At 39.2% G+C, this 20,999-nt stretch overlaps 1 protein-coding gene across 1 annotated transcript in view; it reads right to left on the reverse strand.

Annotated features, from left to right (window-relative positions):
* Positions 1 to 3,433: 3,433 nt before the first annotated feature.
* Positions 3,434 to 20,999, reverse strand: part of Ammecr1 (AMMECR nuclear protein 1) — a 107,201-nt gene continuing 89,635 nt past the window's right edge. The window contains exons 4-6 of the mRNA XM_021234320.2: positions 11,866 to 11,956; positions 10,480 to 10,576; positions 3,434 to 7,887 (exon numbers count right to left, since the gene is read on the reverse strand). Of these exons, the coding sequence (XP_021089979.2) occupies positions 7,773 to 7,887; positions 10,480 to 10,576; positions 11,866 to 11,956 (303 nt within the window). The 3' untranslated portion in view covers positions 3,434 to 7,772. The remainder of the gene's footprint in view (positions 7,888 to 10,479; positions 10,577 to 11,865; positions 11,957 to 20,999) is intronic.

Consider the following 20,999-nt stretch of genomic DNA (forward strand, 5'->3'; position numbering starts at 1 on the left):
CTTATTGTTCCTAATGTTATAAGCAACTGGCATCCATTTGTAGAGTTCAGCGATGAAACACCACTTTACATCTATTTTTAACACAGTCAAATGACAACTATGATTTTGATTAAAAAAAAAACAGCTCCTTCTTCCACTTTGAAAGGAGACTAATGGTTGAACAAATTAGCCATCTTTTCTGACCTAGATGTGTTGGAAAGAGAGCAAGCGCTCACGGATGCCAGGATAGTTGATGAGCCAGAGACGTTCAAGACAGTCAGTCACTCCCTGACTGTATGCTATAAACTAAGACAGCAGACCTTCTAACTCCCTCAGTGTAAATAAGTAATCCGTGGCCACGACATAAATCTGCAAATGCAGGTCTACACCTGCTTACAATAAAGCAGATGCCTGTCCTCTCCCAGATGAGTGGTCCCACTTAAAGGATTGGAGATACATAGTACCTGCTGAACATTCCAGAGCTTCTAATCACCTTCTGTGGTTTCAGATACACGGAGTCAACCACAGTCCAATAGCAGATTCCAAGAATTAAAAAGTATTTGTGTTTTCTTGTTGGTTTGGTTGTTTGTGAGTGGGTGGGGTGCCTCTAATCGCAGCATTCCGGAGGCAGACCCATCTCTGAGTTCCAGGCCAGTCAGGCATACTGAGAGAACTCTGATTTGAACCCCCCTCCCCCAAATCCCTAACATGTTGATAGCTTGTGGAAACTATCTTCAGTGCAAACAATTAGTACAAAGCTATTCTGGGATAATCTTTTTTTTTCTTGGTTTTTTGAGATACGGTTTCTCTTTGGGGCCTGGCCTGGGTCTAGTTCTGTAGACCAGGCTGGCCTCAAACTCATAGAGATCAGCCTGCCTCTGCATCCTGAGTGCTGGGATTAAAGGCATGTGCCACCACCGCCTGTCTCCGGGATACTCTTAAAGGCCCCCATTCTTTATCTGGAAAATGGGACTTCAGCAGGTATCTCAGCAACAAAGTGACAATGAATCTGCTATGCCACCCCTAATCCTAAGGTGGGATACAGGCAAGCCTGGTCACTACATGTGAGGCTACTCCACCTTGGAGGCAACTTCAAGGCATTCATCTCACTAGTTTCTTTCTTATAGTTTCCACCAGCACTTGGGTCTGAGGCAGCCATGCTAGGCTGGGCACCAGTTCCAGAGGGTCAGCCACCAAGGTCAGGACAGAAGTGTTTGTGTTTTCAGTTGCATTGTGTTAGAAGTAACATGGGGAAATCTCACACCATCCTACTCACTATTTCTTATTTAGGATGAGTCATTCCTTTGTCTAACACACACACACACACACACACACACATTTATACTTACCTGTTAGCTACTTAGCAGGAATCTCATTATCAGACTGACCATTCAGTACTACAGTATTTTGGTCCACAGAACTTTTTTTTTAAAAGATGTATTTATTTATTTATTATACATACAGTGTTCTGCCAGAAGAGGGCACCAGATTGAATTGTAGATGGTTGTGAGCCACCATGTGGTTGCTGGTAATTGAACTCAGGACCTCTGGAAGAGCGGTCAGTGCTCTTAACCTCTGAGCCATCTCTCCAGCCCAGTCCACAGAACTTTTATTTTACTTAATAATGGTCACACATTCAAGAGTAGTGAAGTTGGTGATTTATTACAGCATGCTATTGCACATATTCTTACAATCTCTTATTGTGCCTACTTTATAAATTATGCTACATTGTAACTAGTAATAGGGAAAATATTGTATTGGCTTTTCTATTGTCAGGTTTCAAGCACCCATCCCCTGCAGATAAGGAGTCTGTATTCTGTTTCAGGGCACATTAGACAAGAACTCTATAACTAAGTTATACGTCCATTCTTAAAGGATCATTTTAAAGAGATGGCATCCAAGTTTTTGACAAAAGTAGCCTGGCTTCTAAATGGTACTTAAGATAATTCCTTCCATTTCTCCAGAGATTTCTTCCACCAGGCTTGAGATCTGGAAAGTAGGGGCTGCACGTATGGAAGTTAGCCTTTCAATACAGTCTCCCCCCCCCCAACCCCAAACCACTCGCCTAAAAAAATAAAAAAACCAGTCTAACAAGGGCTGGCCTCAGTTGTAGTCTATGTAGTTATCCCTCTTGAAACTGAAAAGCCTGGGCAAACACAGATGGGCAGATATCAAGAATTCAACTGATCCAAACCCACACTGGTCTCAGCTCACAAAGACAGAGCCAAAGAAAGGATAAGGCATGTTGGATGGGCAACCATGTATTCGCCTGCACTCCTAGCTGGCAGATGAGAGTCAGAGGTGAGTCTCTCCCCATCCCACCCCCACCACTTTCCTTAGCTCACCCACAGGGTCCCATGGTGATGATGCTGTCCCATGGACAGAGAGGAAGTGCCTCAGCCTACAAAGCCACACTTGCCTTCTGAAAGAAGTGGAGGTATTTAAAAGGTGCCCAGTAGAGTATGAAATCTAATGAGGGAATAGTGAAATTGGAGGAAGAACTGAGGGAGGTGAATTGTGATTGGAGAAGATGAAATCTGTACAGACAATTGAGCTCACCACTGATGCCATAAAAAGAATGCTGTAGGCCCATTGTGTTACTTTATTCTACCTGAAACAATTAATATGGCCTAAATGATTAAGAAGTCTTAATGTTCCATTAAATACAAATGATGAAAATGAATAACCCACAAGCAGAATATGACTGCCTCACTAGAGTACTAGCCCAAACCACAACAGTTCTTTAGGGTCCAAGACAGCTGTTCTTTTAGCTACCATGATACATAAACACGTGCTACAAAATTCACATGGGGCAATGTAACTGAAAATCGTCCTGTTTATATTCAAACAGCAACTAAGGCTGAAACATGCAAAACGAGAGTGAGACAGCAAATGACTGATAAAGAGCCCGAGGTCTGTCAACAATCTGGTTGGTAGCCTTTCCACAGAAGGTAGACACATGGCAGCAGCTGCCAGGGACCCATACTGCAGCTGCCGCCTTTCTTGATGCAAGATTTTATCTGGCCCTTGAAAGTTGTGGCCCCAGTTGCCCTACCCTCAAGTTCAGGCATTTCCTTAAGCTGGAAGCCACCAGACAAGTCACAAGTATCACTCTGGAGCTAGCAATACCTGGTGCTCAGCCTCTGTGTGTCACATGGCCATTGTGTACAACCCTTGGGTTGCCACCATCTTAAGAACATTTTCAGGGTCCAAGCTATGCTCTGAAAATGGGCAAAGCTTGATGTTAAAGAAACGGTTTGCACTTAATCAGGTGTCTTCTCTAATTCACCAATGACCTCCACATCTCGTGAATGCCCCACTACCCTTGACTACAAAGTGCCTTTGAGACCAGCTGGAGGCACAGGAGACCCTGTCTTTTAAACACAGAAGTACCAACGACCCTAACACCCCAGCATGAGGCAGGTTAAATAAGTAAAGAAATCCAAAACAAAGATTCAGTTTTAACATTTTATTGGGTAAATGATTTTAAAGGTAATAACAATAGTGTCAAAACTACTATAATATCTTTCCACAGCCATACCATACAGACCCACATAAAACTTTTTATATTTTTCTTTTTTTGTTCATTTTTAATATTTTAAAGCCATACAGGTCATATAAAATGCCCACTTCCAATAGCTTCTTCAAACTAGTAAGCAATTCAATCTGGAAGGAGGGAGGACCTAGTTATAATGAAGGGGTTTCTCGTAATCCGTGACGTCTCACTGTAATCGAAACCCCAGGTTACTAAGAAGGGAAGCAAGAGCTACTCCGGGTAGCTTTTTGCTCATTACAAGTCTCACCATTGCATCACCAAAAACTCTTTATGCTGGTGACCGATTCAAAGTAATTTTGGGGAACATATAAAACACTAAAATAACTTAGAAACTAGATCCAAATATCTGAAAAGTAATCAACTTTGATATACAAAAGCAGTCAGAGGTGGTTACAAAAGTATTGTTTGTTTGCTTGCTTGCTTTGTTTTTCTCAGTGCGTCTATGTACCAGCGCAGTTACTGGGTCTGGAGCAAAATAAAAGGTTAATTTTCTTCTGAAACAGTAATAAAAAACAAGGAAAACTTATCTTTGTATATAAAGGATCAATGCTGGTCTTAAGAATAATGAATTCAGAAACCCTGAAATCGAGAGGCACACAATGGGTTTCCACTTGTAAAAAATAAAAGGAAAGTCACCAGTTTATTTGAATGGAGGAGGTGCTCACACTCCTCAAATAAACTTAATTCAGTTTAACATCACTAGCAAAAAATCACTTAGAAACTGTACAAAAATAAAAAAGTTAACACATTTAATCCTGCAAGGTTTTTGTAAGGACTGGAAGGCAGGCTTTTGGAGCAGCATTTGGGCATGGCTGGGGGCTTCTTTGGTTTGATCTAACACACATAAGAGATGGAACCTATTCCAGATGACAGTTTCGAATTCTTGTACATTTGAAGACAGGGAAAGAGGCCAGTATACAAACTTCCGGTGTGCTATGTGTGTGCAATGTAACCATGTGCATTGGACTGGACATCCTAGGTGAGGGGTGGGGGTGGAGGCGAGAGCAAGCCTTGCACTTCCTCCTCCACTTTCACTGACCTCCTGGGGGGGGGGGCGACTGAAGCGGGTAGTAGCACATTCGTGCAATCAGAAGGCCACTTGAGGGGGGGGAGGGGCAATTGTTCTTTTAAAATCTGGTACCTGGCTGACCTTGTTTAAGAACAATAAAACCTTCCAGAAGTGGAAGCCTTTTGCTACATACCAAAATAAAATACACACTGTTTTCCAAGAAAATACCCAGTTGCATTTGAAAAACAAAAACAAAAAACAAAAACAAAAACCAAAACAGAAAACTTAATTGGAACTAATTAACATTTAAAAGGGGCTCTGTAAACTTTGTGCTACTCAAATGAAGTTCAAGTATTACTTCTGAGCTGTTTAAAGATCACGGAACTTATAAAATATTCTGGTGATAAAGAGTGCAATTCACATTTGTGTTTCTGAACAAATAAACCACAACTGGCTAGAACACAACTTGTGCAATCAGAATCTTTGTCTGAGTTAAAGACACATGCTACATATTTTCACATGTTCAAAGTTATTTCAAACCACGTATTTAACAGCTTTGTAATATACAACAAAAGTGAAAGGGCCTAGCATTTGTTTGTTTGAAGCACACCAGTATAGCTTGTATAACACCCTTTACACTACAAAGTCTTTTAGTCAACAGCTACTTAGACACAAAAATGTACTGTGCATCAACTTGAATACAAAAGGAGACAAAACTATCCTTTTCCCCCAAGCCATGGTGGGAAATATTGCTGACCTCGTCCTTTGAAGCCTGCAGGATGGTTATTCTTCAGTATAACATTATTACACTGGTAAGAAAATCTGTAGAACATCTGCATATATCAAGGATTTTAAAAAATCTGATATGATTCTTAGAGTCCGCATGACCAGTCACGTGACCTGCTCAAGATTGATTAGCACCGTTAAATACATAAACACACACATATGCATGTATGCATGTGTAAGTATATGTACACATACATGCATATATGCATGTGATAGATCTTTTCTTTAAAAACAATAACAACAGAAAAAAAAAACTAGCCATAAGCTCACCCAGGATGAGGAGCTATTGAAATGATGAGATGATGGATAAGATGGATTTCACAACAATATTGGTCTATTCTGTCTCTCTTCAATTTATATGTTTCATTTACTTTTCTTTTCTTTCTTTTTTTTTTGCAGCAGACAATACCATTCAGCTTGTGCTCACTTTCCCTATAAGGGCAAGAAAATGTCAGGTAGCCGTTTGCTTTTATACTGAAAGACTAATCTATCCCAACATGCTTCCAAGCACGAACAACAGGACTTGAAAGCCTGTTCTAAAGCCTGGAAGCATACATTTCTGACAAATCTCTGCATTCGGTGGAACTAGCTATCGAGACTGCCTTTCAGGCTAGCAAGTGGCTTCTTAGTTAAGGCATCATAACTGAAAATGTTTACTTTAACAATGGATGCTGTGGATGAAGGAATACCAAACTTTGAAGAACTCTCATCAAAAACTAAAGCTGTGTACTTTGCTCTGGTCGCAAGCAGAATGAATGCAGCCAATTGTCTTACAAACTAGAAAAAGATTTTCTGAACTACCAGTCTGTCATTTATCACAGCAATTAAATGTATAAGCTTGACCATTTCAATAGTCAGCGGCATGTTATAGTTTTAGAATATACATTCTGCAGCATAATTTCACTCACCACTTATTATATTCTCCTGCTTGAAAAAATTATATATTTCCCAAATATATGTATCTATATGTGCACACATAACACACATACATGTATGTACGTATGTATGTATGTATGACGTACGTACGTACTACCATAAAACAAAGGTCATCTTTTGCCAGAATCATCTGTGGATTTTCTTGGGGATAAAGATAAGAGCTTCCCATTGACATCAATAAGTTCTCTTAGATTGTGCCATGGGAAGAAAAGCCCTGCAAATGAGCTGGGCTCTAAGTAATATATCTGAATGCCATCTTCACAGGTCCAACATAATACCTGTCAACACAGAAATGTGTTTCTACAAAAGTATGTAGTGCAGAAAGAGATTCAAACTCTTTACAGGATCTTGGAAACAGCACTGTTTCCATGATAGACAAATTTGAAATCATAGTATGAAAGAACTTTTCACTAGATTATCTGTATCATGTCTTAGATAGTAGCTAAAGTTGTCTCTGACCAATTATGACTCATTGAAAGCTAAAGCTAACAAATTTAAATTAATACAAAATAGACAAATGTCTTTTTGGTTATTTGCTCAAAATAATTTTTTTCAGCTAAAAAAATACTTTGGAGTAAGGAATTTGTGTAATCTGTTGTTTCTTATATAGAAACAATAAAATTTTACAAGAATATTTCTCTAAATTGCCTTTTTAAAACCCCCTCTTAATTTGACTTAATTATAGTCTTCTCAAAGGCACTAAGTTCTGCATCTGATCTCTTCCTAATATGCTGCCTTTCAAAATGATTTCTGCAGCCCATCAGAAAGGCAGCTTATACATTTCTAAAACAGTGTTTTAGTTTGGAAATTGGTTCTATAGCTTGATGAGGCTGTCTCTTCTACCATAACCAGTACAGAAGGCGTCAACGGTTTCTTGTTCTCTGTCACAAGCCCTATCATGGACCTTTGAATGGTTACTTAAACTAAAGCTCACTTATTTTAACTATGGGAAAAAACATGTAGTTGACTCAAATACAAAGCTGTCATAGCAAAGAGAACTTTAGGCAAATTCACGAGTAATATACAAATACCCGAATTTGTTATGAATTAATCCCCAACTCAGCTATCAAAAAATGACTATCTTACTGAGAAATACTAACGACAAACCTAATAAATCCTCAAAAACTGCATACTTTCTTCCATCCACAGTCAAAAGAAGGAAGGAGGAAGCAAGAAAGAGAAAAAGGATAAAAAGACAGAAACCTGACAGAGACAGTAAAAAGCAAAAATATACCTAATATTGTAAGGAAAGAAAACTCCAAGGAAAGCTGTATGTGCTGCAAAAAAATCAGGGATCTAAAATAATAACAACATCTTCTTAACAAATGCCATTATTCCTACCCGTTACCATGATGGTCTTAACTGACAATGTCAAAGCTTCACCATGGCAACGGAAACTATCATCATAAAATGGTACAGTAAAAGAGATAGCTAGACCAAGAAGGTGTTGGGTCTCCTGGGAAGAGGTCTGCCGAGAGGCGCAATGACTGGTTGTGCGGCTCAGTGTCAGGAATAATGGTTGTATGGTGGCAGGGGATGCCCGATGCCATTTTGGAAGTGATGATGCTGGCGATGAGCAAGGTATTCAGCATAACTCAAGGTCATCTTTTCACTACGGTACCTAAAAGAGTGAGGGAAGAGAAAAGTTAGTATCAAGAAACAACTAAGGTCGGGCGTTGGTGGCACATGCTTTAAATCCCAGCACTCGGGAGGCAGAGGCAGGAGGATCTCTGTGAGTTCGAGGCCAGCCTGGTCTACAGAGTGGGTTCCAGGACAGTCTCCAAAACAATACAGAGACACCCTGTCTCGAAAAAACAAAAAAAGAAAGAAAGAAACAGCTGATATGCTATTATCAGAGCGAGGAGGGCCCCGAGTGTAGGAAACAAGAAGCCCTGAGAGAAGCAGTTACTTGCCTAAGGTCACAAAGCTGGTAAGCGGCAAAGCTGAGAGCAGAGCACACGAATCCAAACTCTGAGTCCATTGCTTTTTCTGCTCTACTACTTGTCTAGAGTGCTCCAGGAATAACATTGCCCCTTTCACCCAATTTGGAGTCAAAAGGAACAAGGGAAAGCCAATCTTTTCCATCATGTATCTATCTCCATCATATATACATCTCATTCATTGGAACATTTTTCTTCAGAGACCTTCCATCTCTTCCTCCCTTACCATTCCTGTCTTTGTCCGCATATCTTGGGTTTTGCCACCATGTTACAACATCTTGCACTGGAACCCTCTCCTCCACCTGTATCTAGTTATCTTTCTATTGCCTTACTTTTCAAGAGGAAGCATGGCTTCTCCCTTCAGTCCCCTCCTTATTCTATCCATTGCCCAGCATCCCTTGGTTCTGTCACTGTTTTTTCATGGCTGTCAAAGGCTTCTTTGGATTCTGTTGTACCTTTCCACGATGGTTCTAACTGCCACTTGCTCTGTAGTCTCATGAGTTATACATCTCCTGTCCCTGGTTCTTCTCCTGATTCTCAGATGGCTTCTTACGTCTTTCACAGCTGCTCCTACTACTATATAGAATTTTCCTAGGTTCTGACATTAGCTGTTTAGACTTTACACACTGCCCTGCTCAGTGCGCCAGACCCTTAGAGCTTCAGCTTTGAACTGCTCACACATTATTCCAGGCTGCAAGCTATATCATGAACTTCACACACCCGCATTTTCAGTGGCATGCTAGACAGTTCTATACAGACTTAATGCAAGTCCAGGACTGAAACATAAACCTAAGTCTTCTCTAGTGGTCCTTACATGTTTTTCTCGAGGGATGACACTGGTCCTTTTCATCTTGCATTCCTTTATGTCTAAGTGATCGTCAAGTGCTCCATTTCTTCCACAATCTGCTTCTCTCTGTCCCAGCTTCCCTACCCTGCTGCCACAGCTCCAGTTAAAGGCCCACACTATATTACTGTGCTTAGACTGCTGCACAGATTCTTAGGTAACAGCAATGTTTCCTACATAATTTACCTGTTCCAAGCATATACTTCTCAAGATGAACATTTTAGACAGGGTCTCTCTACAAAGTCCTGGCTGTCCTGGAACCCACTATGTAGACCAAGCTGGCCTTAAAATCATACAGATTCACCTGCCTCTGCTTCCTGAATGCTGGGATTAAAAGCTTGTACCTGGCCTGAAGTATATTTTTTAAAACCCTATAATGGCTAGTCAATGTCTATAGAATCAGGTCCAAAGTTTTAATTTTGGAATCCCAAGCCTTGTATGGTCTGACTCAATCTACCTTCTGGGCCACATTTTCCTTTACTGACATTTCCTATGTGCACTAAAAAACCAGAAAAATCATAGTGCTTCATATGCCTTAAAACTGGCTCTTTTCTTTGCCGCCTACGTGATTTGACTCACAACACATCTTCAGGGAATCCCTTTCCTCCCTCGCTTTCTACCTGTCAAATAGTCTACCCATTTTAAAGCCCTAAATCCACCTCCTCTTTGAAGTCTTCTGTTACCCACTGACTTCCTGGAGTTTCTCTTCCAGCATTATGATCCTACACATCCATAATATTCTGCCATGTAGTAGTAATTATTTTTAGTCATGCCCTTCTATTTTCCTCAAACTATAAACTTGGGGAGAAAGAAATGGGGACATTTTCACATTTGTAACTATGCAGAGCTGAGAACAACCCATTTTTAAACCACAGGCACATAATGTATTTTCTGGAACTGAAATGAATGAAAGCAGTAACCCATTTTCCTAAAATGTTCGATACTTTCCTTCTTAAGTAAGTATCCCTATTATTCCATGATGAAATTTACTTAGCATTCAAGTTCAGCTCAATTGTGTTTTCCAATACGCTTTCATAGTAGACTCCTATCACTGCCAAAATTCTAAGGTTAAATTTAAATTTTAGGACTGCTTATCAGAATCCTGGGGCTCTCCTAGGCAATGTCAAAAGCTAGTGAATAGCTAATTCTGGTACTTTCTCCAATAAGGTAGTTTAAAGTCTCAGGGGGTTGGTTGTACAAAGCCAGAATAATCACAAGGAGCTAAAGATGGGAAGGATGGGCTCGTATATCATGCAGTATTTACTGTCAAGCAGAGTTCCATTGTATCCACACTCAGTAGGGCCCTGCATTTGTTTCCACTATTTATACAAGAGAAGCAAGTCTAGTTCAAGAGACCAAAGAAATCAAAGAGTTATAGGCATACAGTCGGAAGTGTACTGGTTAGTTGTGCTACAAAATGCCACAGTACCTTGTCAGCTTTATGGTTTTCCTGAATTCGTTAGTAATCGGAGCTTTGTAGCCTCCTTTCCTTAGTAAGGAGTCTATGGTCTGAATATGGTCCCATCCTGTGGAGAGGCAATGAGATAAAATATCAGTCAAGCACATAACACAAAGCACCTTTGCTTAAATACAAAATGACTATGTAGAGGTCAGCTATCACTGTGACCAAATGCCATCAACTCCTTTGGTCCTAAAAAAAAGTCATATAGCAGAACTAAGATTTACCGCAAGTTCATCACCACATGTGTTAACTTGTCTAAAAAAACCATTCAGTCATGTCTCTGTAGCAGATACACTTCTCTAATGGTCATGCCTTCAAAAGGAAAGGAAAGCCTCAATAAATAAAACATGACCCGTGTTAACGTGTATTTGGGGCTCCCATAACTGTTGCATGGTAATTGCTGGGCTTAGTGGTAACTTCTATGCTCAATAACCTGTATTTGTATGAAATACTCAAGGGTATTTTATTGTTTCTGATGTGAATGCTATCCTAATATCCTTATGAAGTCAATGATCCTGCAGTAAGACATTTTCTAAAGTAATCCAAATAAATTTTCACATAGCTGCCTTAAAGATTAATATCTCATTTGAGGATTAGCACATTAAAATTTGTTGTTTTATCTTTCATATTTGTATGTGAATATACAGGGAAGGCACATTTTAAATGCTTTCTGAGAAAGATAAGTTCTACAGAAATTTTTAAAAGCATTCATTTGAACTAATGTGAGACTAGAATTTAGTAGTGACGAGGAAGGTCAAAGTACTATAGCACAGTTGTTTGGTGTCACCATATTGGTTCATAAAGATGTGTGGCATATCTGTGAAATAAGAAAATAGTTACTGGTCATTAAGTATAGACTAAACAAAGTGATACTTCATGTATTCACAATGCTCCCAATTTTCATGGGAACTTAGTTTCAGTATTAACACAATGAATAATAGGAAGTATCGAAGAAGAATTGCTACATACTGACAACGAATAACATCCAGCCACACGGCTGTCTGTAAGCCTAAGGCTTCTTCATGGCACCATGCTAATTACTGCACACTGGTGCATAGGAAAATGGTGCTCCAAAGTAGTAACAAACTGTTGCTTAAAATAAACCCCAATTTTTATAGATTTGTACTATTTTTAAAGTATGTATTTATGAGTATATTCTGTCAAATGTCACTGCCAAGAAGCAGATTTTGTGTTAATTCACCAATTTGAACCAGACATTGATTGCAGTGACAGTGATAAAAAAGTCAGTTATTATAATGTGATGGAGATCAACTTTCAGACATAACTGCAAGGTCAGCTACTGCATTTCAGGTTAAAATATTCACTAGATCATATGAAATAAAGTACAATGACCTTGCTCCTTTGCAACCTCCGGTAGGTAGGTGGCGGTGCGTTTTGATCCTTTTTCATTGATGAATTCTATTCTAATGCCATGCACACCCACCTGAAAGAAATTGGCAGTTTTGTTAGTACAGACTTCTTCATAGAAACAGAAAGAAAAGGTTATAATAATTACACTTTCAACACAATTCTTCCCAACCCACCCTTGCTTTTAGTATTTTTTTTCCCAGAGCTAAGGACCAAACCCAGGGACTTGTGCTTGCTAGACAATTACTCCCCACTGAGCTAAGTTGTCAATCCTTCCCCTTAGTTTTTAGAAGTATGTAGTATTTTCTGTTTTCCAACACTTTGGTTTTGGATTGGAAGGTTACTATGATATCCATAGAGACTGAAAAATGCTGACTTGTATGTGTCCAACATATGCTAGCCTATGGTATTTTGTCTAGAAGTCTGAAACAAACTATATGCATAGAGTAGGACAGTTGATGGCAAGAATCTTGACAAATTTCCCAACCTGGAAGAAGAAAACTACTTCAAAGAGATAGCAAAACTCCATGTATTCACACTCCAACTTCAGGTTATATCCCCAAACTTCCCGTGCTGATGCCCTCAAGCTTGAGTTCCTTTAAAACCTTAACTCCTATGTAGGCAATTTAACACTAGCTGATACGTCTGAAAAAAAAAAAAACCCAGTCTGAACTGGCTGGTGTACATGCAAGGCAAGACAGCAGGATCATGTATTTGAGGTCAACCTGTGATGCATAGTGAGCTCCAGGACAGCCTCAACTATATAGTGAGACCTTGATTAAAAGAAAACACTAAAACGTAATGAAAACAATCCGACTGTACATTCTAACATGTTTCAATTTAACAGCAATAAGGAATTCAAATTACATTGAGACAGGACATTTTTCTAGTCTATTATCCTAGCCCAGGAAACACTGTAATGTTTTAAAGTGTGACAAACTTTTTTTTATTAACTAATTTTTATTGGAATAAATGAAATTTTTCTTACGTGACATAAACTTTTTAGTGATACCTAAAAAGAGAAATCTATTGGCCGTAGGAAGATCTGTTGCTAATGTTTTGGTTTTTGTTTTGTTTTGAAGCAAAACCAATGTGTTTTCCTTTCATTAGCATATAATCTAAAGGAAGTGGTCCTTTCCCATCATAGAATAGTGCAACAAAACTGAAGAGAAATTATTCAAGGTTCTTAACGTCTTTAAAAACACTGATAATAAAAATGCAATTTTTTAAAGCACGACCATCCTATTTCATTCTCCCATGTCTCCAGGTGCCTCAGATCAAGACTTCCCAAGGAGAGGGTAAGGCTGCTCACGTCCTGGAGCGAGGATGTAAAGGCCGGTACATACTATTCCCAGATAGAGGCTTCTTTTTAGAGCAGATGAGCAAAGACAGAGTCATATGCTTCCCATGAGTGATACATGGCAAGGTCTTAGAGGAGAAGGGTGCCAGTGAGAAATCTCGCTTGCAGTTTCTGCCCTTTGGCAAATGTTTTCTGTTTTTTTAGGGAATGAAATGTCCCTGGGAAATGGATTTCATCCTGTCTTCATACATATACCCCTTGAGCCTGTCAGACCTTTTGAGCAATTGCTGTTTTATTATTATTGAAGTGTGTCCCCATGGCTATTCTATCTATTGGATATCAATATTCCCATGAATTTCTTCTTGCTAAAAAAGCAATTAGGACGTTGCTTTAAAAACCATCACAGTAAGTAAGGCCTCTCAGACCCTGTGGGATGGCACTGTGGACAGCTGAAAGGAAATAGGACTGTTTAGTTAGCAAATATTTCCAGCAGGAAAGGCATCTATCTACTAGTCACCCCAAAGTATGACACAGCACTGAGGCAATGACAAATGTGATACTTTCTCTATACTAACTTCCTGATCAGTGAGTGGCTCTGAAAGTTTATTCTTTGACAATATCAGATGCTTCATAATTTGTTTCTCCAAAATACACAGCACAGGTAATTTATGCTCTATCATTCAACAGAGTGAATTTTGAATCATTACCTCTATTTATCAAAAATATGTCATGTTAAAATTGAAAATAATTTTGGTGTTATTAAGCTGTCTAGTCACAGCTCTGAGACGCATCCCTTATCTGCACGATGAGAGTATCAGGCAAAGACCAGTGCTATTTAACTGTCTCGGAGAGAGGAGGGGACGAAAATGATATCAGCATTGGGGGGCTGGCTGCTCACCTAAGTGTGCTTTGGAAAAGGAACAATTCCTGGTACAAAATCTCTGATAACCATGCAAGCTCTGGCAAACTACAAGCTCTGCACCTACATACTGAGGAAAAATAGATGGAGGGAGAGTTCAGACATATAAATCCTTTCTCTACAGGAACACACTCTCTTCAGCGAAACTCTCTGGTATTTTAAATCCTAGTAATCTAATAATTAAAAGAAGCTAAGACTAGTTGTATGGTATATAAATTGTTCTTGAAAAACCTGTTTATCTGAGATCAAAATTGAAGGACACATTGAACAACATAAAAATTACTCACCAACAGGATTGTTTATTTACTTTTATATTATGAGAAGGCCCAGACAGCAAATTTGGTTAGAAAGAGCCACATACTTTTCTGGGTTCCTATAATTTCAACAACTAAAAGTCCCTATAAATATAGTCATTTTAAAGTAAATACTTTGTGAGAAGCACCATTTTTCATAGGTCAGAAAGCTATTCCACAAAGCTAGAAAGCACAAACTGTGACTCAAGCGAATGGGAATAATGCTCTCTTTGATATTTGTTTTTTTTTTCCCCAAGACAGGGTTTCTCTGTATAGCCTTGGCTGTCCCTGAACTCTGTATACCAGGCTGGCTCTGAACTCAGAGATCTGCCTGCCTCTGGCTCCCTAGTGCTGGGATTAAAGGCGTGCGCCACCAACTGCCTGACTTCTTTCGTACTTGTTAAGCAGTATCTTTTTCATTGTGCTTGGTCCATGGATGTCAACACACAGAAGAATCAATGCGGGACAGTGGAAGCAACCCATTTTGATCAGCCTACAGAAATCTCTGTCTTTGCAAACTAAGTCTTCTTCACCAAAATGAATGATGCTGTGGTTTGGATATGTGAAGTCCCTATAAGATAAGCTCCTGTGCATGAACACTTGATCTCCAGCTGGTGACCTTTAGAAAGTGGAACCTTGCTGGAAGAAGTAATTCAGGTAGTGGTGGCAGGGGACAGGGAGAGTAAGATTTTATAGCTTGGTCCCACTTCGTATTCTCTGTCTGCCTGTTTCTCAACTACTGATGCACTGTGAGGTGCTAGCCTCATCCTCCTGCCACACTGCCTTCCACACTACAGTGGGTTATAAGCCAAAAAAATACATTTTCCCTTAAATTGCTTTTGCTGGGCTGTTTCATAACAGCTATTGTTGAAGTTATCAACGAGATATGGGATCCGTTACATAGAGAATTAGGATTCCATGAAGTAAATCTGGACTAAAACCATATTTGTAACAGATTTAGGATGGAAAAAGAGAAAGTATCTAGGAACAGAATGACAATCAGATAGTAATATATCCCTAACCAATTGTACCACTCCCCAAAAATATAGCCAAGTAGGCAAAACCTAGAGACTTGTAAACCTAGCTTCAAATGATTCTGCAGGTCAGTTTCAAAATGATTAGAATATCTGAGAAAAAAATGCTTTCAAGATCCATCAGCTACTCTAATATTGTTCTAGTCAGGACTATACTTTTGCTAAGCAGAGCTATAAATCAACTAGAATTGTAGTATATTAAATGTAGGACTTATAGATAAGAGGATATGGAGTTAAAGAGCTATGTCGGTGTGCCAAGCAACCATGAAAAGGCCAGCTCAACAAATTTCTGTTTCATGCTAAAAAGAAAGCCACATTTATTTAGAGCCATCCCATAGCAAGTAATTTTTACTAATGATATTATACAATCTTTCATATTTAAACACATCAAAATTAATGTTGGACCCCCAAATATATTATCTTGATGATTCCATAGTTGATCATCCAGTTTGGGGATTGTGTATCCCGAATCCACCAGGCCTCAGCCCCCATCACATTTTCTCTTATTTGTTCATTCTGTCAGTGAGTATGTATGTACAGGGAGAAGAGATACATGCAAATTAATCAATTTTGCTTCATGGTAAAAGGTTTGGTAGAACAGATTATAACTAATGGCTGAAATGAAGCCCCGAGACTGTCTGCAGATTTCATTTATCCTCATTATCTGTCCCCTTGTTAGAAACGTGGTTTCACTTAAAATTATTATTCTCTAATGCAGTGACCCTCAACATAAGAGTATTAAAAAAGTGCCCTCTCCCACTCCATTATAATACATAGTCCATATTATGTTCTCTACAGCTGCATAGTCAAAGCTTAATAAAGCCTCATCTATCTGTAAGGCAAGTGTTAGTCCTATAATACACTAGCTAGCAGTACTAGAAACGGGCCCTGCTTTTACTGGTGAGCCTAATCAGTGGGCAGACAATCTGAAGAGGTTCATACTTGAAGAAGAAGAAGAAGAAGAAGAAAGAAGAAAGAAGAAAGAAGAAAGAAGAAGAAGAAGAAGAAGAGGAGGAGGAGGAGGAGGAGGAGGAGGAGGAGGAGGAGGAGGAGGAGGAGGAGGAGGAGGAGGAGGAGGAGGAGGAGGAGGAGGAGGAGGAGGAGGAGGAGGAGGAAGAGGAAAATGGCATCTGGCTAAGCATATAATTGCCTCTAAATGTGCTCCAGCATTGAGTGGGCTTCATGAAACCTTTGAGCACTGGGGCCTACAATTATGTCCAAAGACCTGACCTTTGAAGCTAACTCTGTACCTGATAATATTTTGGCCCAGAATATTAATCAGTTTCCTCGAGTATTATATCATCTCAGCCAGTAGTGGCAGTGCTGGTCCCATTAACTCCCACCACGGGGCCTCATGCTTCTTCAACAATATGGGCATAGCTCACCATACTCCTTTCCAGTCAGTTCATCTTGAATAACAAAGAAATATATAGCAGGAGGTCAGAGAATTAAAAGTTGTTTGGCATGTTTTTTGGATGAAATCCTTTGGCAAAATATGCTTTGTAATTAACAACACAGCCAGTTACTGGCCATTCACAGAAGACTGAGCTGCCAGGCTTACTATACCAGCACTACTGAAGTAAATGAAAGGTCTCAGTTCTTAATGAGAGGAACAGGGATGTTTGGCACACTCCCAACTCTTTCAAGGCTTGTATTGCTGATGACATACATATGCATCCAGAAAGCAGCCTAGGATACTGTGGCCAGAAACAAATACTGCACAGGACAGTCCATGGATCAGACCCAAACTCTCTTACTTTTGGGTGGAAAGACTTGATGCTTCTTTTCCCTAAAAGTCCTACAAACCCACAATGCATTACCATCTCAAATTTATCACACCACACCAAATTCTGTCCCACTCTAGCTCAGTGTATCACAATAGAGACTTCTCCTAGTGAAAGAAAATTCAACATAAAAGATGACAATACTGCAATCCCAGATCTACTTACTCCAAGTCTGCAATCTGGGATAATTCTTTGTGTAGGATTTTAATTGCAGAAGCTGATACGGATCTGTATGGCTCCTACTCAGTGCTTACCCCCAAACTCAGCAGTACCAAAAAAAAAAAACCCAAAACAAAACAAAACAAAACAAAAAGATTACATATTCTTTAGATCCTCCATTCAAATTCTCAGTCATGTGGCTGGCTGCATCTCTTTGCCTAGCAGTTTGAGCAGAAATTCTGGAGTTCTTTATGTGTCTAACTGGTTAACATGACCCCCTTATAATCTGGCTAAATTGCAATTTTTGAAAGTATTGCTGCAATCTGGATTTTTTCCTTAGTGGGAAATTGTAACAACTGCAACCATGAATATATTGTCAATAAAAGAAGAAACACACATGCAACTTCTCTTTAGAAGAATATACTGGAGGGAAGGTAATGGATTAGCCTGTAATCCCGAGTATGACCAATAGACAACTTAGTGACTTAAAAACCCTTTCCTCCTGAACTGGGCCAATAAGAAGTGTATCTTAGGCTGTTTTGGTCAATCATCACCCAGTCCTTAGAACACCCTCACCTCTTGACAAGTTTTCTAGAAAAAGAAAAACAGGAACCTAAATTAAAAGGGATAACTGATTACAAATTCACTTAGATAAACATTAGTAATCTTTTAACATAGTTGAATATAAAAACTTGCCTTCACCATCTACCTCAGCTAATGGATTATTTTTCCCTTGTTATGTAACAAGTGTCCCCTTGAATAAAATACATACATGCTGCTCCGGTCTAAAATCCTTGTAAATTAGTCACCTTAGCTTAGCAATAAATTAGTCCAGTATTTAAGGACCATTTCTTAGCTTTTGTAGTAATTTTGGTTCATGTAGGAGACTTAAACATCTTGTCTATAAGGAGCATAAGCCTGCCAATTTAGTCACAAAGGACCATGAACAAAACTCAGATGTAGAATTTATTTTATCTAATAGTTTGACACTCTAAAGTACCTGAACTATCTAACAATAACCGCTATAAATTTTAAAGACTCAGTTAATATTTGAAATAAAACATTATTAATGAAGGGGTGCATTAAAAACTACAAAGCCAAACATATTTATGTATCATTTTCAATGAAAGAAAATGCTCGTACTCAAAGGATTACAGTGAACAAGTGACAGCTCACAGTATAATTATGGGAAAAACCTTCTATATTATGAATAATTATAATAGGCATTCAGAAAAACTGAACACACTGAAGCTCCCCATAGGTGACCTTTAAATAAAAGGCCTGTTTTCATCAAAAGTTAGAAAAATGCATTCCTACCATTTTTAAAAGGAAATAAAGATGAGGAAACAGAAGTTATTTAGATTTTTCAAAACCCAGAGCTATGCCTTAGTTTACTCTTCAGAGGCTGGATTGGGGAGGGCATCTCAGGTCAAATATGTTCTGTAGGAAATCTTTGCCTGGTAAGAAAAATCGTGTCCAATTTCTAACTATACATTGAGTATGTGACTCAATATGGGTTACCTGAGCTTATGGAAGAGATTTGTTTCTAAACAGTTACATGGGGCTTGAATTATGAACATAAACTAATCTTGAAACCATGAGGAAGACAATGAAGAAACCACACCGACCCTTCCCCCACTGAGACATCTCTCCAGTCCTTTCACTGAATCCTTCTGCAAAGCAAAGTACCTCTTGTAAAATGAATAATCTCTCCCTAGCATAACCGTTTCACTTACTTTTAAATGTAAAATGCTGACTTAAAGGAAGAAATGACAGTAATAAAACGGAGGGACTAATGGCTTAGAATATTTTGTTACCAAAGAGAATTCCTTTTGATAATGAAATGTACAATGTATAATTTTAAAAATGGACTCTGACACTTTTTGTTCAACATTTACCTTGACAGTGGTCATTTTCAAAGTTAGGAAACTTTTTTATGATTTCTAAATAGCTGATTGATTCTCTGGATGTAAAATGAACCAGAAGCCAATTTTTTTTAAGGGAGCCTGTCACAGAACCACACTCTGTCAAAGAGACCTTAGTCCAACCTTTTCAACTTCCTAGTATAGAAACTGAGGTCCAGAAAGGTCACAGAACTGGAGTAGGGGCAGCCAGGAACAGAACCCAAGCCTCCCTGTTCTCAGAATTCAGCACTCTGAAAACAATTCAATGCCGGGGATACATGCAAACTGCAGATGAAAGAACTGTAACTGAACCTGCAGGAAAGGAGAAGGCAGGCAGTGTGGATTCTAGGGAAGGAAACAGAAAAACTCCCTCCGCCAAACAATACAGACAGGAAGGCAGGAGACCTGAGAATGGACCCTGCTGCCCATTCTCTAAGGGTCCAAATGAGTAATGCAAATATTTATGGACTAAACTCCCGTCTAAGAAGTTGCTTTAACTGCTTGCTTCCCCCTGAGACTTCTTGTTCGGTATGAGGCCCTGTTGATACCCAGCAAATTCTCTGTAGATGGCCGGTAAGTGCAAAGCACTCCAATGTTCCATAGCACTCAGACAAGGACTAGATATCCATAACCACAGTGGCATCTTCCACTCCATCTCAAGGTCCTTCAGAAAATGACAATGAGGTGCAATTTCCAGAGCTAGGTAGACTCATTTAGTCTTGTTGTTGTTTGGCTTGTGTTCATAAAGGAAGGAATTTTAAGGCAGAAGAAAGACAGAACATAATGTACACCATGGTTGCGGAAAATAATCAAAGGGAAAACAGACTGTATATATGCGACTAGAAGTCATTTTACTTGGTGACTTTGTGAGTCATGCCGGCCATCTGTGTATGAATGGGGACTCTGTTTTCAGTTGCACATTAAGAGGATCTAAAAAAAATTGGAAACCTTTATGGGGGAAGGAGAGTGAAAACGAGAATATTAGCTTCTAAAATATAGGGGGGGGGATAATGACAGTAGCCAATTTGTTCATCTCATCTGTTTATTCTCATGGAGGATGTTACAAAAGCGCCCTATTATTAACTGCAACCAGACACATCAGAAATGGAACCGTGGCCGCTGGAGAGGTGTGCATTAGAGGTTCTTTTGAAAACGAAGCACAGCTAGCTCTCTGAGTAGCAGGAGTCCTCAAGGCTCACACACAATGACAGATGCTTTGTTGTACCAGGGACAGAGTGAGAATAGTGAGGTCTAGCTTTAATAGTCCAGGGACAGATTTTTGAATCACACAAGAATCATGCTGGCCAGCCCCATTAAGCATTGGATGATTCCATGTAAGTGTGATGTACTAAAAATGAACCCGAAAAAAAAGGTGTCTTCAAAGCCAGAGAAGGAAGAAAAAGTCTTCAAGTTTGTGCAAGTATCATTAAACTTTCTAGATGTTATCTGAGCTTCTACTTTAGGATATGTTAGAAAACATTTGTTCTTCATGCCTTTAAAATGATCTTCCCTCTAAAGCTCAGATTTAAAAGATGCCTGATTATAATTTAGAAAATATTTTGACTTCTGTCAGTGATGTGCTACATTAGATCTCAACAAGATCATTGGTAGCTTGTATGCCATACAAGTTCTACAAACACGCAGCCTATTCATTAATAATATCCTGAAAACAAGCAGCTTAGGTGACTTTACCTAGAATCAACCCACCAAACTCTGTCCATTGTCA

The sequence above is a fragment of the Mesocricetus auratus genome, unplaced genomic scaffold, assembly GCF_017639785.1.
Source record: "Mesocricetus auratus isolate SY011 unplaced genomic scaffold, BCM_Maur_2.0 Super-Scaffold_100003, whole genome shotgun sequence".
NCBI classification, from domain to species: domain Eukaryota; kingdom Metazoa; phylum Chordata; class Mammalia; order Rodentia; family Cricetidae; genus Mesocricetus; species Mesocricetus auratus.